General features: G+C 37.2%; 1 protein-coding gene across 1 annotated transcript in view; it reads right to left on the bottom strand.

The window, feature by feature from the left end:
• The window catches only part of cpne4b (copine IVb), a 59496-nt gene that overhangs the window by 5657 nt on the left and 36623 nt on the right, over positions 1–17216 (bottom strand). Inside the window, exons 9-15 of the mRNA XM_030147696.1 lie at positions 17050–17136; positions 10623–10682; positions 10388–10521; positions 6922–6976; positions 6637–6688; positions 5905–6038; positions 4233–4469 (exon numbers count right to left, since the gene is read on the bottom strand). Coding sequence (XP_030003556.1) covers positions 4233–4469; positions 5905–6038; positions 6637–6688; positions 6922–6976; positions 10388–10521; positions 10623–10682; positions 17050–17136 — 759 coding nt within the window. The remainder of the gene's footprint in view (positions 1–4232; positions 4470–5904; positions 6039–6636; positions 6689–6921; positions 6977–10387; positions 10522–10622; positions 10683–17049; positions 17137–17216) is intronic.

Here is a 17216-nt window from a genome sequence, read left to right as displayed (position 1 = left end):
AAGCGCTTTCCATTATTGACCCATTATTCATTCGCTCTCACATTCTCCCTCTGTTGGTGGTAAACTTCACTTGTATCCACAGTTGCCCTGGGGCAGACTGACAGAAGTGTGGCTGCCAGTTCGCGCCTCCGACCACCACCAAACAGTCATACGCATTCATACACCAGTGTGAGTGGCACTGGAGGCAAGGAGGGTGAAGTGTCTTGCCCAAGGACACAACAGACTGACTAGGACAGAGCGGGATTTGAACTGCCAACCCTATATATATATTAACAAAACTGATCAATTTTTCCCTACTACTTCTACTTCTGCTTGTGTGGAGCAACTCTAACACACAATTTCTTCTGGGATTAATAAAGTAGTTTGAATCTGAATGTGACAGTTTTAATCATGGCAACATTTTTGCCCACATTGTCCAGTCTTAATTTCTTTACATACATGAACACACACACACACACACACACACGGGCCGCCTTCTTCCATCCACTTTCACACACTTCAGAATCCTCAAAGTCAGGGAGGCTGTTGTACTCCGTCTCACATAATTCCCAGAGACAATGCACCACCAAAGTGCACCCACCTCAACCCCTCCTCCTCCTCCTCCTCCTCCTCCTCCTCCTCCCCCTCCTCCTCCTCTCTTTTCCCTCTCCGTCCTGCTCTCTCCCCTCCGCTCCTATCTACCTGTTATCCCCCCCTCTCTGCCTGTCACACAGCAGCTCCGTCCTGCTAATCCCTTCTGAAAAGAAACGACAGAGCAGAAAATCACCTCTCCACCTCTGTCACACACTCCCTCGCTCCCTTTTGTCTTTAGCTCTGGTCTCTTGTTGACCACCCCTACCGCTAACACTGGCCACTCCATCTCCCTCCACCTTCCCTTTCTTTCTTTCCTCATTCCTCTTTTCATACTCTACTCCTTACTTCTCCTTTCTTGCCCTTCTTTCTGTACTTTCCATTACATGAGTTTGTACTCCTTTGTCAGTTTGCTGAGGCCTACACCTTCTCGGTTCTGTTTAGCACACCAGTAATTGCTTGATTTCTCATCCTGTCACACACCAAACTCACCATAACAGACCCAGCCAAACACACCCTGTCAAAGCTGGGCAAAATTAATGCCACCAGACACACACACAGTCAAACCCAGTGACCACGTAGCTGATGTGTTCTGACGAGCAACACCAAGCATATTACGCCCACGCGCTCACACTCCTCACCCTCCAAATACAAAATATCGATGCACCCACCTACCCACCCACACACATACAGCCACTGTGGAAGTGGAACTTGTTAAATGCTACTGATACGTCCTAATTTATAATGTTTGTCACTGGCTGTTACTTAAACTCAACAAAATATGTGAAGTTTTGAGTGTTTCACATTTTAATAAATATTTAAAGTTGGTTTGGCCACTTGTTCAGCCTTGTTTGTTGATCAAGTATTTCCGCATATCATTTCCATTTAACATTTAGGCCCGTGGCAATTCTTTTATAATCCAATTTTCACCATTATTTTTGTATAATTGTGATGATTATCTCCTTTCCCAGCTGTAAAGACACAGCTGGACCAGAGATGTCATAATTAATTTAACATTTCCACATTTTCAACCATTTACAACAGCTGTCTTTTAATGTCACCTCCTTGGCCCCCCCTTTAATCTTGAGGCATGTCACTTCCATTGGCACCTGTCATACTCAGCAATTTATTTTTACATTTCACTAACAGGATTTGTGTGCTTAAATTATGTAGTTAGAATGTGCCCTATGAAAATTTTGTTTACAAAGCCTAAGAGGAAAAACACAAATACAATTTACATTTCTGTGTTCCAGTGTTTAATGCTAATAAATGACTCCTCTTAATTAGGAATACTGTATGTGTAGAAATAAACGTCTTTGAGGCTTATTCTATAAGCTACTAGTGGAATAATATGAGCAGAAAATAATCTATGTTGATTATCAACGTGGATTGAAAAATCGAGTGCATAAGTAATGGTTTGGAACAGCTTGAAATTTCTAATTAAGAAGAAGGTAAGTATAGATTATTCATTATTAAACATATTAATAGCAAATTATAAAAAACATAATTGAACATGACAAACTGGTGTGTGTCTTGGTGCTAAAAATGCAATTCATTTTCATAGTTTGTCTTTAAATTACATATGAAATAGTAAAAATAAGTTGTTGAATTGTGACTAGAGTTACAGTTAGAGTTATTAGAGGTTAGAGATCAGCTGCTATTGTACCTGTATTTATTGATACAGTGGCAATAGTTTATTGTATTTGATTAATGCACTGCCGTCACTATGTGTGTGCGTATGTTTAACCCATTTCCTCCTACTGTGCTAAGGGCTATCGCTAACTCCTAATGCTACTGCATTACTGCTAATGCTAGGTGTTGTGTGTTTTAGGGAAGGTTAAAAAACAGAGACTGAATAAATTACTTTAACCTGAGGCTATCAGAAAATGGATAACGTCAAGCTAAAAGCATAAGCCTATCTAAACGATGTAGAAAACAGAATGCCTATAAAAGTCAGAACCAGTTTTGCTTTTTTTGAGCTTTTAAAGATTAAAGGTTAACTTGCTTTATTATCTCCAAGGGGAAATTTGGTGTCTACATTTTACCAGTCCTAATACATACACACCGTACCTAGCATTAACATTAGCAATTAGCATCAGCACATAACGCACATTAGGAGGAGCTCAGGGACCAACTCCAGATCTGAATCAGTACTGTGGTCAGGGTCAGCCACTCCAATCTCTCAAACTCTTTAGAAACGTCAGTATTTGCTAAAATTCCACAGCTCTGCTTACAGCTTGTGTCTCTTAACATTTCATAATAGCTAGTGGCTCTTAATGGCCTCAGAACTTTTTATAGCCTTCCTTTTATTTTGCTTGAAAGGGCTTTAGTTTAGAAAAAAAAGTAAGTAAAGTAAAAAGTAAAAAAAAAAAAAAAATCATCATTCATTCCCATATTCATTATAATGTTAACACATACACCCTGAGTTTAGCCATTAGCGTAGCATAAGCTAAAAGCTAACCAGCCGTAAGCTAACAGCTGACACTTTTGTTTTTTAGCTAACATTTTTTTAGTTATATGTTTACTGATAACTGAACAATTGATTGCATAACGATTCTAATCAATTAAGCAGCTACAAAATAAAGTTGTTTTTTTTTGTTTTGCTTTTTTTAACAATAGTTGGGAAAACAGTGCTATTATGTCACTAAACCTGAATCCCAATTCACCCCTTGGCCCTCCCCCTTACCTCATCCCTCCATTTTGTGCCAACACGCGAAGGGGTAGTGTTGTCCCGATTGTTGATTAGACGGAGCGGACTAAGGCGGACTAAGCCGGAGGCCTCGAAATGGAGATTTTTCAGGACCACACGATGAACGGAGGGGAAGGAAAATTTCCCATAATTCTGTTCAAATCATTGGCAAGTTGGAGGTAAATACAGCCAACAAGTGCAGCAGCGTGATGAAAGAAACACAAACGTACGTATTTTCTTCATATACAACTTAATAATTTGATTGACCATTTAATGCCGTTTCAATGTGTTATAGATCGCATTTCTACAGTTTATAGTTGATAGCCTTAAAAAGATGCCCAAAGCCCATGCAACAGAGACGGTTACAGCTGCTGATGACATGGTGAATACTTTCAGAAACAAAGTTTTCTTCTATCTGTTTATAGCAGCATCGATGACTGCTGATGACGTAACAGGTCTTGAAGGGTTGTCTCATTTCATAGGGGAATGTTTCAACCCCTGACCCTTGCAGCTGTTTCAAGGGGTAGTGCCAAGTACAAGGGCCAATGGGTAGGGGTAAGGGGAAGGGCTAAGGGGTGAATTGGGATTGGGCCTAAGTCTTCCAATTAAGAGAGAGTACATTAGCGTAGGTAATATGTTTGGTGTATATAGTAGACGAAAGTATGGCCTGACTTTAATTTAATACATCTTGTCACATCTTTTTTTTTGTTTTTTTTTTTTGTTTTCTCATCTACAGGTAGCAGTGCTTTAACATGTTTTACGACTTAGTTCTGCCTGAGGGGGAATATTCCAGAAAGAGATGTCAGTGCCAACCTTCTATACTTTACGAAAGTCATTAAACTGTACACTTTGACTGATATTGAGGCTTCCCTTGAGAGTAAGTCTCATTTTGTGCCTGAAATACATTTATCAAAACTACCAGAAATCCAGACATTCACATCTCCCTCAACCTCCCGTGTTTCCAAAAACCCACATGTTTGAAGTCCTTGAAGGGGACGAACTGGACTATGTCACGGAGTACGGGCTCGCCCTTGGGTGAACGCAGGATCCCGTCATCCCCGTCCAGAATCTGCATGTCCGTGAAGTCTGCGTTGCCTACGCCTACGATGATGACGGACATGGGCAGGTGGGAGGCGTGGACGATGGCCTCCCGCGTGTCCGCCATGTCAGTGATGACGCCGTCCGTCAGGATCAGCAGGATGAAGTACTCCTGTTAAGACGAGGGGGAGAACAGAAACATGGAGGTGGAGGAGGGGGTGGATTTTATGTTTTAAAAGTGGTTTCTTGTCAGGGGCTAATTTGAATAAAACTCAGTCTAATCCACCAGAGAGCCGGAGAGAAGCAGGAGGCATTAAGACAGGGAGGAATTTGTGCTGTAAAATTTATGACTGAAATTAAATTAATACCAATCCCTTCTCCTGCTTTTCACATCTTTCACTCTTCTTCGTCCAATCTTTTTCTACCTCTTACCTCTCAGTTTTTGACATTTTTATGCTGTTTAGAGCTGAAACATTTTATCAATTAATCAACTTGAATCGATTAAAAATGATATTCAATTACAATTTTCCTGAATTGGACCTTCATTTCCTTAATTTCGCTGCTGCTACACACTGGTCCCACTGTTGTTTCACACGGACGCTTATTGTGACGTACATGAAGCCAGGATCAACACTAACAACATGGAGCCTAACTCAGAAGAGACGAGGACAAAAAGGCAGAAAATGTCCATGCACTTACTCTTCTTCATTGGAATCATCACTTGTTCTGTTAAACTTTTAAGCTTTCACACAAACATTACAAATATTTGGCTTTTTTAAGTTGTGTTAGTTACATCTTAAGTTGTTCATAAGTTAGTAATTTGAATACAAATTTGTTGAATACTGCAGTGTACATGTTGTTTATTTATGTCATTTGACTTGTTTGTTGTTGTTTTTACTCCATCCCCCAAAGGGGAGGCAAAGGGTATTGTTTTTGGTTCGGTTTGTTTGTTTGTTTGTTAACACTCTAGCAGCAAAATTATTGGTTGAATTCATACCAAATTGGGTTTATACATAGCCAGTGACCCAGAATAGGTATGATTAACTCTTGGGAAAAGTACATCAAAGTTCCACTTTTTTTTATAAGTTTTCAAAAGTCTTTTTTTTTTTTTAAATTTACTTATAACGGGCGAAATTTCAAATATCTATAAAAACAAAAATTTTGTTTCAGTTTACTTCAAACTTGGCACGTATATAGAGGCAACTAATATGCTGACATCAGCACACACATAGACATGATGACATCAGCTGGATCGATGCCAAAATAAGCTACAATACGTGCGAGGGGCGGGGTTTGTTGTGCCTGGAACCACTTGTTCTTTTTGTGGTTGTTTCAGGTGATTCTGGAATAAAGGACAAGTGGTTTTTCATTTTCAAACATGCCTTTTTCACATTTTTACCATTCTTTTTTCACCTACTCAAATAATCGTTTAATCCAATTGAACTGAAGAAAATATTGGATTACAAAAATAATCAGTAGCTGTAGCTCTATTGGTCTATTTTTTCCCCTGCTGTTCTTTTGTGGCAGTGCAAACAGCAACAACAACAGCAGCAAAATTGTCCGGAGTTTCTTTTATTATTTTTGTTATCTTTCTCATTCTCTCTCACCATGGCCTCTTTGGTGTGCATCTCTTCGGAGGCAGACGAGGCCACTTTCTGAATGATTGGGGCAATGTTGGTGGGCCCGTAGAGCTGAATCTTAGGAAGGCAATTCTGATAGGCCTCCACTACCCCTTGGATTCCTGCAACACACAAATACAAGTGTTCCTGCTGTTGTTTACTTGTCACCCTCTATGGCATATTGCACTGTGCTGACCATGCATTGTCAAAGTTCACACACTTGGTGGAAACACTCCAAGGTCATATGTATTGTATGCATTTTCCATCATTGTCCACACACTCACAAACATAAAAAAGACACACACACACATGTCTTCACGGCAGGAATGCAGCTATGTGAGGATAGGAGCTCAGAAGCCCATTTCACACATACAGATTAGTGTTGTTTTTCTTCATGTCTTAGTGCCTGAAATACCTCCTGCAGCATAGTGACAAATCACTAAGATGCATGTATGTGTGTGTGTGTGTGTGTGTGTGTGTGTGTGTGTGTGTGTGTGGTTAACAGTGTGGTTGTATATGTACTGTAGGTGTGAGCCAAAAAATCAGAATGCAGAGACGGAGAAATAAGAGACTGACAGCACAGCAGAGATGAGACAAGTCCAGCAGAGGTTCTGTAGAACTGTTTTGGGGCTATGATGTTTGACGGTGCATGAGAAAGCCTCTATAGTTTCTCTGTGAGGTGAGTGTCTTGTGTAGATGTGTTTGTGTGCAGGGGCTTACCGGCACATTCAGGATTGTCCTCATCAAAGTTCACAGCGAAATCGTGTGAAACCTACAAGTGGAGCAAAAAAAAAAAAAAAAAGAAAAACACAAGACCAAACATTCAGCGCTAACATGCTCAGCGCAATTTACACGTTGACAGATGCATTTGCCTTTCATCCTGATCAAAAGCAAGCTGTGCCTCCGGAAAGCAATGTAGAAATCTTGATCTACTTGATCTACACCAGCTCCTTCTGCCCACCGTTACACACACTCACACACAGACACACAAAACAAATGTCTTACCTTGAAATCAGGTGGTATCAGTGCTCCAAAACCAAACGCCGGGAACATTTTATCGCTGAAAGAATAGAGAGAGGCTCAAAGGGAAGGAGGAGGAGGACTGGATAAAAGCCTTAATAGTTATGAGACTTAATGAAAAGAAACACAAAGAAATCCCTTCATCCAGACTCATTAAAGCACAGGTGTCAAACATGCGGCCCGGGGGCCAAAACCAGCCCGCCAAAGGGTCCAATCCGGCTCACGGGATGAATTTACAAAGTGCAAGTTAGGGCATCAAACTCAAAAATACTATCATAATAACCTATAAATAATGACAACACCAATTTTTTCTCCTTGATTTAAAAAAAACCCCATTAAATTAAGAAAAGATTTACAATCCTTTAACAATAAAATGTGAATACGCTGAACAAATATGAACAACCTGAAATGTCTGAAGAAAATTAAGTGCAATTTTAACTATTTTCTGCCTGTTACTAAGTGTTTTGTGCACATGTAGATCTGATCTGTAATGCATATGTATATAAATATAAATGATAAGTCGAGGCATAATATTGATAAAATTGTACTTGTATTTCTTAACAAATTTCATTTTTTTTCAGGTTATTCACATCCTTTTTGTTTGGATAGTTTGTAAATGTAAATATTGGCATAATTGTATGTTATTTTTTGCACTAAAAAATTTTGAGTTGTCATTATTTATTGGCTATCATGCTATTATTTTCCGGTCCAGCCCACTTCAGATTAAATTGGGCTGAATGTGGCCCCCGGAAGAAAATAAGTTTGACACCCCTGCATTAAAGAATACAGTCTTAGGAGATCTAGGGTGTGTATTTAGCATGTGTTACGGGATTGTGTATACTATTACTAGTTAATTTAATGCAATAAAGTTTAATATTATTGAGTAGAAAAGTTATAAAATGTGCTTAAAACAAACAAAACATTTAATATAAGCAAATTAAAGCTGCTGGAGCCAAAATCACAGGGAAAAAATGCCAGCTTTAAAATACACTCCTCCTCTCTGCAGCTCTCTCCTCTCAGTCCAAATCAATAAGCTAAATATAAATACAGATAATCTTACACTGGTATATGCGGTTTATGGAAAAGTGAAGCCATTTTTGTGAACTACCATACCAAAACATGAACTAAAGCAGAAGAATCACATCCAGGTCAGGTCTGAATCTGGAATCTGATCAGCGGTTGGTGATTACAGCTGTCAATCAAATACATAACCCTCCTACCTGTCTGAAATTGCCTTTTATTAAACAAAAACCTGCAACTTGGAATATAGTTTCTACAGCACAAAAATACAAGAAAGTAATAGATGCAGCTGTTTCATGTCCTCTAAGACAAGTTGAATCACAATATGATGAAGTATTCATGGATATTTTGTCCAGAGCAGCTTTAATTTCACAAAAAAGTAGATCCTAACTTAAAAATGTTTGTCAAAATTTTTGCCTAATCAGGTTGGTGGATGATTAGATTTTAAATGTACTCAACCTCCATGTAAAATTTAATTACATTTACTTAATAATCTTTGTACATTTCTATCATTTTCAATATTTTCAGCAATATTACATAATTTTGTTGCCCATTGATTCATTCATTGTTCACAAGATTTCCAGTATATAAATGCTATCATGAGGTAATACTAAATGAAGGCAATGCATGGGAACCAAGTGTTAGCCTTCTTCATTTTTATTATCAAATTAAAATATAATATTCAAAAAAAAAATGAAAGAACTTGCCACAGAGTTTCCTGAAGAGGTATGGCAATCTATACTTCACAACATTTGTTCATCCTCAATCGGTTTAAGACATGGAGTAATTCAGTTCAAGGTGGTTCACAGACTGCATTGGTCTAAAGCAGTGTTTCTCGAAGGGGGTGCGAAGGCTTACCATGGGGGGGCATGGGATCATTCCTAGGTGTTTATTTTTTCTTCAGGTTCCAACATGTAGCAGGTGGAACTAATGTTTTAGCGTTGGAGCACTCTGGACTCATTTTGGGGACGTACAACAAACAAATCTACTGCCATGGTGATCTGTCAATAGACTAGACAAAGAGTTTAGGTTTGGAGAGTGGACAAGGATTGGACTGGAAAAGAAAAATGTGCAATGTTTCTGTTTTTGCACAGTTTGTACAGTTTGCACTTTGATGTTCTCAGATGTGCAACGTAAACGGGCTCATTGCAGCCGCTGATATTGTTAAAATGTTCATCTTTGTTACCAAAATTTGTTGTTCAAAAAAAAAATTACCTTATTGTCATAGTTGTAAGATAATTACACATTTCCTATTTTTATTTTGAAAATTATGTCTCAGGGAGCAGTCTTGTTGAGTCCATCTGTATTGTTCAATCAAAAATCTAGGCTATTTTTAATTTGCACGGCAAATTATTCAAGGAAAAGCAAAAAGTATTATTACAATATTGATGTTTCTTTCAATAAAAGTAATAATTGCACCATAGGTACAATGTTGTTGGGGTTGAGGGGGGCTTGGAGATTTTTCGTGCTCCAAAGGGGGGCCCAACAGAAAAAGATTGAGAACCACTGGTCTAAAGTGATGCTGACAAAAATTAAATTGGACTTGAATCCTACTTGTGATTGTTGTGAAGCTGAACCGTCCCCACTGTCTCATATGTTCTGGATTTGTTCAAACTGAAAAACTTTTGGCAGTCTATATTTAAATTTCTTTCTGATGTAATAGGGTCTCATATTGAACCTGAGGCAACAATTGCAATATTTGGCATTACATTACATTCTTTTCATTTTAACCAAAAATCTAAACATCTAATTACTTCCACCACTCTTCTAGCTCGCAGACTAATACTACTTAAATGGAAAAATACACAACCTCCAACGTTTAAATCTTGGTTTCTGGATCTTTTACATCATTTAACATTGGAAAAAATTAGATATTCTGTAAGAGGATGTGCCAATAAGTTTTTCAATACCTGGCAACTGTTCTGAATCACATAAAATAGGTAGATCCCTCACTCATTCCAGAGGAGTCTTATTACTATGAGTCTGTGACTAATATCTGAGTTTTTTATGTATTTATTTATTATTATTGTCATTTATCTTTTTCATGGTGCAACAGGGTAGGAATGTTCATGGGTTTGGGTATAAAAAAAACAAAAACAATGACTGTATTATGCTTTTCTGGCTGACTCGATATGTAATAAAAACACTCTGAACAAAAAAAAAAAATTAAATATAATAATATATTCATTCCAATTTTGGTGGAAATTCAAGAATGGTTGAAGTTAAAATGAATAAAATATTTAAGCTCCAAAGTTTTTCCACTATTAAAGTCTCCTCAATATTATATCATTTGATTTTTTCAAATGAAATAGTCTAAAATGTAATCAATAATAGCAACTTAACTTGCTCATTTTAAAGTTTGCTAAGTGTTTTTTCATCCCAGTGTGCCTTCTTTTCCAGTGTGAGTGATGATTGATGTGGTGCATTCTACCTGTCATAGTCTTGGCAAATCTCCCCTACAGCCACTAACGCTTTGAGGTATTCATTGGGCTGGTATGGGTGGATGTAGTGGAGGGAGCAGCTGTTTCTGGGATCCCCATTGGATGCTGTGAAGTCTATCGCCACCTGGGATAGAAACACATATACACGTATGTGCTCACACAGCGTGACAGAACATGGACAGACAATAACATGCTGCACTGAGACTGTGTTTGACAAAAACGTACTGTGAATTGAATTTGACAGCCTCCCATGATGTAATCCAGAAAGGAGTACATTTTGATGATCTGTCGGGAAAGATAGTGAAATTTAGGGCAAAGCAGAGCAGTTACAGCAGCAGTGATGGGCAACAGTAATGCGGATGTGATTGTCTGATTAGTAAGTCGAGTTTTATATTGAACAGCCCAAAGCCTAAATCTATACATTTGCACAAAGGAGTGCTGCAATTTACACAGCATGATGTTGATGAAATTATGCAGAAATGACTCTTAACCCTTAGGGATCTGAGCCTATTTTGGCCGTTTTTGAGTACTTTTGAGTTTGCCTTTATATACTATATAAAGAAATGTTTAATATACCCATGTTTGGTGTCTTTTTTTGTCAGGACAACTAATCTGCCTATTATTTTTTTATTTTAACATACTATATCAACATAAAAGGCCAAAAAAACCCACAAAAAATAGAAAATCCGATTTGAAAAATTTATATAATTTATTGCATAAATAACACAAAGATGCTAAAAGAACCTTTTCAAGGACTTTACAAGTGAATATTGGTTCAAAATACTAGATATACAAAATCAAAATTGTAATAAATTAAAACTATACTCAGATATTTGACATAAAAGCATATCTTCATATAGGAGTTTTCTCCGGTTATCTTCCCCCCCGGATTCTCCCAGGATCCGCATCCAGTTCACCCTAACCTGCAATGCTAATGCAGTCTGTGGATTGGAAGCCACAGATTCAGCTAGTTTTTTCTGTTTTGAAAAAGGACAAAAAATGACGAAGATATAGTAAGAAATATAACGCTCCCCCATCTCATTTCCATATTTTTATTCATGTTTGTTTGCTCTGGTTTCAAAACATCATATCTCTGGTTGTATTTGCTCTGACTTCCGACACTACAGCGTGTTGAAAATGTCATGTGATTCAATCATGGGGCCGTGACCGTGGACCCCTAAGGGTTAAAATGAAGGCTCAGTTTGAATGACAATTTCACATTTTTCTCTAACATAAACAAGACAATCAGAGATAGGGGTGTGTATTGGCAAGAATCTGGTGATACGAAACAAATCACAATACTAGGATCATGATATGATATATCATGATATATCATGATACTGTTAAAAAGACAATTTTTTGTTTGTTTATTTTTTTTTAAGATTATTTCCTGGAAGAATTGAATTACACCAGAAATATGTACAAATACGAAACACATTTTGATTTGATCACAACAGAATGCTATATTACAAAATTTTTCTACTTCTCCTAGTTTCCGAAGGAAGTAAAATCTGCCTCTCAGTAAAAAATGCTTTTAGGATGCTTCAAATAACCATTATTTAGCAAAACAGTGTTAAAGAATAATAAATAAGATATAAACAATAAAGAAAAACAAAAAACAAAAATGAACCTCGGCCAGATCTGTATTTGAATAAAATACCTAAAAATATCGATACAGTACTTTTTAATATTGATACAGTATTGTGACATGAAATATCGCGATATATTACAGACAACACCCCTAATCAGAGATTTGCACAACCTTGTCCTCATGGATCATATTCACCATGCTGAGTAATGTCACTATGTTGTGAATACACCCAAAGAAACATATACACTGCCCAGCCAAACATCCACATCATACAGAACCAGAAATGACTCTTTTGTGGACCAACTTGAAATTAGCCATCTTATCTACTAAGCCATAATGGAGCAAACATACTGTTACATGGACTTTCTGAATTAGAACAGAATTCATCTGAAGGCCTGCTGATATTGATACCACAAAAATCACCCACATCAGTTATATCTACTGTTAGACTGTAAATTTTATGGGTAACAAATAAGAATACATTCTGAGCACAAATTCTCTGTTATGCCCCATTATGTCCACCCTGTCACACTGCAAAAATCTAAATCTTACCAAGTGTATTTTTCTCATTTCTAGTCAAGATATTTCATCACACTTAAAATAAGACATAATCACCTTAAGAATAACTTTTCAGTGAGATATAAGAACTGATTTTTAGACAATAGATCTTGAAAATCTTATTTCAAGAGATCTTACCAAGATAATTTTCACTTGTTCCATTGGCAGATTTTTTAGCTTAATTCAAGCAAATGAGAAAAATACACTTGGTAAGATTTAGATTTTTGCAGTTGTAGGATTGGTGACAGGGTGGACAGTTCTGGCTAAAGTAATCATTTAAAGCAGTGTATGACTTTCTGTGTAGGTTCTCATTTGCCCAAGTCATCGTTCTACTTGGTGGTTCTTCAACTGGACTGGTTTAGCTCTTTTGAAAATGTTTCGTCTCTCATCCAAGAGACTTCTTCAGTTCAGTTCTTCACACTTTCATCACATTTTTTGTTTCAAATTTGTAAAACCCCAGTGATAGTCTAATTATCACTAATCTATTAGTCTTTCCGTGCTTACAAACCTGAATCACTTCCCACCCGGTGAACAATTTCAAAGATGACTCTATCATAATCACAGTTCGCTTGCTTGCATAACAAACCAAAACGTCACTTTTCAGAAATTTTGTCATGAAGTGCATTGTGGGAATGGGAATTCCACGCAACAGCAATTTTGCTGTCTCTTGGTGAGAGCTGAACCCAAATGTGGCCTTTACCTCCATCCACCGACTGTACTCATTCTTTAAATCATATTATATTTGTTCATAGTAACATAAAGCCAGAAACCAAACTAGAAGCACTCGGAGAGCGCAGACCTCCACCAAGGCTGATCAGTGGCCCCCCCCCGTGGGCCCCCCCACCCCCGATCACCACCAAAATTTAATCATTTCTTCCTTATCCCATTTCCAACAAACCCTGAAAATTTCATCCAAATCTGTCCATAACTTTTTGAGTTATGTTGCACACTAACGGACAGACAAACAAACAAACAAACAAACAAACAAACAAATAGACAAACAAACAAACCCTGGCAAAAACATAACCTCCTTGGCGGAGGTAATTATTTAATCAGTATCAGTCATATTATAATATATAGTATGGATATGCTTAGACTAGGAAGGTTATTATTGTTATTAATTATTGAAGGAGAAGGGGTGGGAGTTTATAAGTTATATTTCTTCTCACTCCTTTTCGAATATGTATTACATGTCTCATGTTTAAGTGTTTTGTTTATTTATTTTTTTCTGTTTTGACATTCATATTCAAATTAATACATCAATCAATCAATCAATCAATCAATCAATCAATCAAACCCTGGTGGACTGTATAATTTTATGCTGTAGTGATCTGGCTCGTTTTCTTGTCAAATCTGTCAGAAACCACTTTTGCTTGGTCACCATTCCCACATTGCACTTGGCGACAAAATTTCCGAAAAGACCCGAGTGATGTTCTGGTTTGTTATGTAAACAAGCGGACTAATGATAGTAAAATGAAGAATAATAATAGTAGTATAAAAATAGTAGTCATAATTAGGATATCACTCAGGTTTACAAATTAGAAAAAAAAATTGTGATGAAGTTGTACGCTGCTTTAATAACCACATGTTGGACCTTGAGTTGGTTAAGTTGGTCATCTTTAAAGAGGACTGTGCAATGTTCAACAGGTATGTTTTTAATTTCTGCAAAGTTTTATATTACAAAAATACTGTGTGATAAAACTAACTAGAAGCACTCGGAGAGTGCAGACCTCCGCCAAGGCTGATCAGTGGCCGCCCCCATGGGCCCCCCCACCCAGGGTTTGTTTGTCTGTCTGTCTGTCTGTTTGTTTGTCTGTCCGTTAGTGTGCAACATAACTCAAAAAGTTATGGACAGATTTGGATGACATTTTCAGGGTTTGTTGAGGGCCACTGATAAGCCTTGGCGGAGGTCTGCGAAGCACTCGGAGAGCGCAGACCTCCGCCAAGACAGCCCCCCCCCCCCCCCCCCCCCCCATCGCCACCAAAATTTAATAATTTTTTCCTTGTGCCAGTATCAACATTTCCTGAAAATTTCATGAAAATACGTTCATAACTTAACTAGCAAATCTGCTCTAAAAAGTTATTAAAACTAACTGAATTAGAGGAAAAAAAAGTCAAAACTAAATAAAACTACACTATAATGACAAATCCAAACCTGTTATAACCTTGAGCTGAACTCATTTGATGGACATAACGTTGCTGAACCCAGACCACCTGAATCAACTCCAGATAACATAACATAACACTGCCCCCACAGGCTTCTACTGTTGGCACTAGGCATGATGGGTAATCACTTCATTATGCACCCATCATTCTAGAACAGGGTCAGTCTGGACTCATTGGACCACATGACCTTTATCCATTGAAACACAGTCCAATCTTTATGCTCTTTATCAAACTGATGGTTGTTTCAGAAATGAGAAAGGATTAAAGAACTTGTTGCATCTGAAACATCTATAATATATGTTATAAATCAATTCCTTGATCTTTAGAATTTACTCCCAGGATTTGGATTCATGTTTCTATCATTGGTTGGTCTGAAGTTGCCTGGAGTAGAGTGGATGTCATTGAGTTTGAACAGGTTTTACATGAAAAAGGAATCAGCAATGAGTGTAAATACAAAATCTAACATTACCATGTTCACAACTGAGGTCAAGAATGCTCATCAGATTTGACAAATGAAAATATGCTCTTAATGATAGATATTTGTTTAAACTACCATTAGCAGCCGGTAAAAAGGCTATTACCAAAAATGGTGCAGATTAGAACCACCTACAACTAATGACCGGCTACAAACTGTGAATGAAATATTTGAGTTGGAGATTCTGACCCATAGATTGAGGACTCAAGAACAGCAGCGCCTATTATGGGCTGCCCTCACTGCACACAAGAAAATGCTGGCTTTGAGATGGCAGCCGCCTCATACTTTAGCACAGCAACAATGGATCAATTATTTTCTAGACATAGTTATGATGGAAAGGTCAGTGGCCCGGATGCGTGTAGCCAGTCGAAAAGCCCTTAGTATGTGGGATGGTGTTTACAATATCCAGACTCAAAACTCACCTTTTCAGAATAGCCTACCCACCATAAGTTTTACTCTCCATTTTACATCTTCATATCTCTATATCTATATATCGTAATTATTCTATTACCTGTTTATTTCTTTGTATTTTATGGATTGTCTGTTTTATCTTGTTGTACAGTGTCCTTGGGTGTCTTGAAAGGCGCTTATAAATGAAATGTATTATTATTATTATTATTATTATTATTATTATTATTATTATTATTATTACAATTACAATATGGTTAAAGAAAGAGTGCAACAGAATTATCTATGCCTTTCCTGATCACCTTTCTGTTTATATCTGTAAATTATATTCTCTTTCATCTATATACGAGTATTTGTTTTTATTAGTGGTTTTGAGATCCAGATTGGGTTGGTATGGGGGTCGCCTTTGGTTCGGGGGGGGGTTATACTTTTTATGTCACAAAATCTTATATCATAAAATGTGAATTTCTTTCTTTTTTGTATTGTACTTTTGGAGAAGCACAATGAAAATTTAAAAAAAAAAAAAAAAGAGCAGTATCATGATAAATGGGAGAAATGGACAATTTTCATTTCAACGTCACATTACTAAAACTAATTGTTAGTCACAAAGGTTTATTATGATCAGTGTATCCCAAATGTCCCTTATGTTTGTTCTGTATTGTACAGAAATCAAACAATAAAAATAAAGTGTAAAAAAAAAATGCTCTTAGCTATGGATCGTCTTCCAGATCATTATAAAAAACAATCATGTTGATAGATAGCGTGATCCAGCATGTGTGCAATTTTGTTTTAGAACAGTCATCAAAAAGCACCCAATAGTACAGAATCCTTTTTTTAGTCTAGAATTGGATCATTTTTAAGGAGAACAGAGACCTGCAGAGACCTTATGTAACAAGTTCAAGCAAAAATATACTTTCGAGTTACATGAACAAACTGACCTAATTACAATGACGTGAATTCACAAGATTTATGTATGTGTGAAAATATGGTTGCTAACATTCTACTTTTCAGGATTAAATTTGTGAAGATAATCATACTAACCAAAACATGTGAGTATCATAAGCTTTTCTTTTACCATGGAGCTTATTTTCTGCAATAACTTAAAGCAAACGGAAAAATCATTGTTTTTTATTATTTGCCAAGGGAGCTCGAGTGCTATATTCTGCGTTGGCCTGCAAAATACATCCCTGCAGCGTTCTATAGAGACCTTTAAATGTACAGAAAATGAATTAAATATGATATGCAGCGTTTCCACATTTTATTTCATTGTAATTTTAATGTCTTTGCATTTTGAAGTGGTTTAAACAAGCAGTTTGAATCATTTAGGCTCTGGGAAAGTACTAAACAATTAATCGACTTCGCAATTATACTCGACCGCAGTGTGACTTGAGGGACACAAACAACACAAACAGAGACAGGATGCAGAAAAGTCAGAGATGACACAGTTAGTTTACCTTACAGTGGTTGAGCATGACCATTCCAGAGTTTCTGTAATTCTTCTTTTTCATCTGGTACTTTGGATTGATGCACTCCCATTGGATCTGAGCAGATAAACATGCTTAACGTTTCAGATGGTGGCAGTTGAGTCATGTTATGAGTGTGTGGGTGAGTTTGTGTGTAC

Source organism: Sphaeramia orbicularis, chromosome 11 (genome assembly GCF_902148855.1).
Source record: "Sphaeramia orbicularis chromosome 11, fSphaOr1.1, whole genome shotgun sequence".
NCBI classification, from domain to species: Eukaryota; Metazoa; Chordata; class Actinopteri; order Kurtiformes; family Apogonidae; genus Sphaeramia; species Sphaeramia orbicularis.
This window is presented reverse-complemented; position numbering and strand designations above follow the sequence as displayed.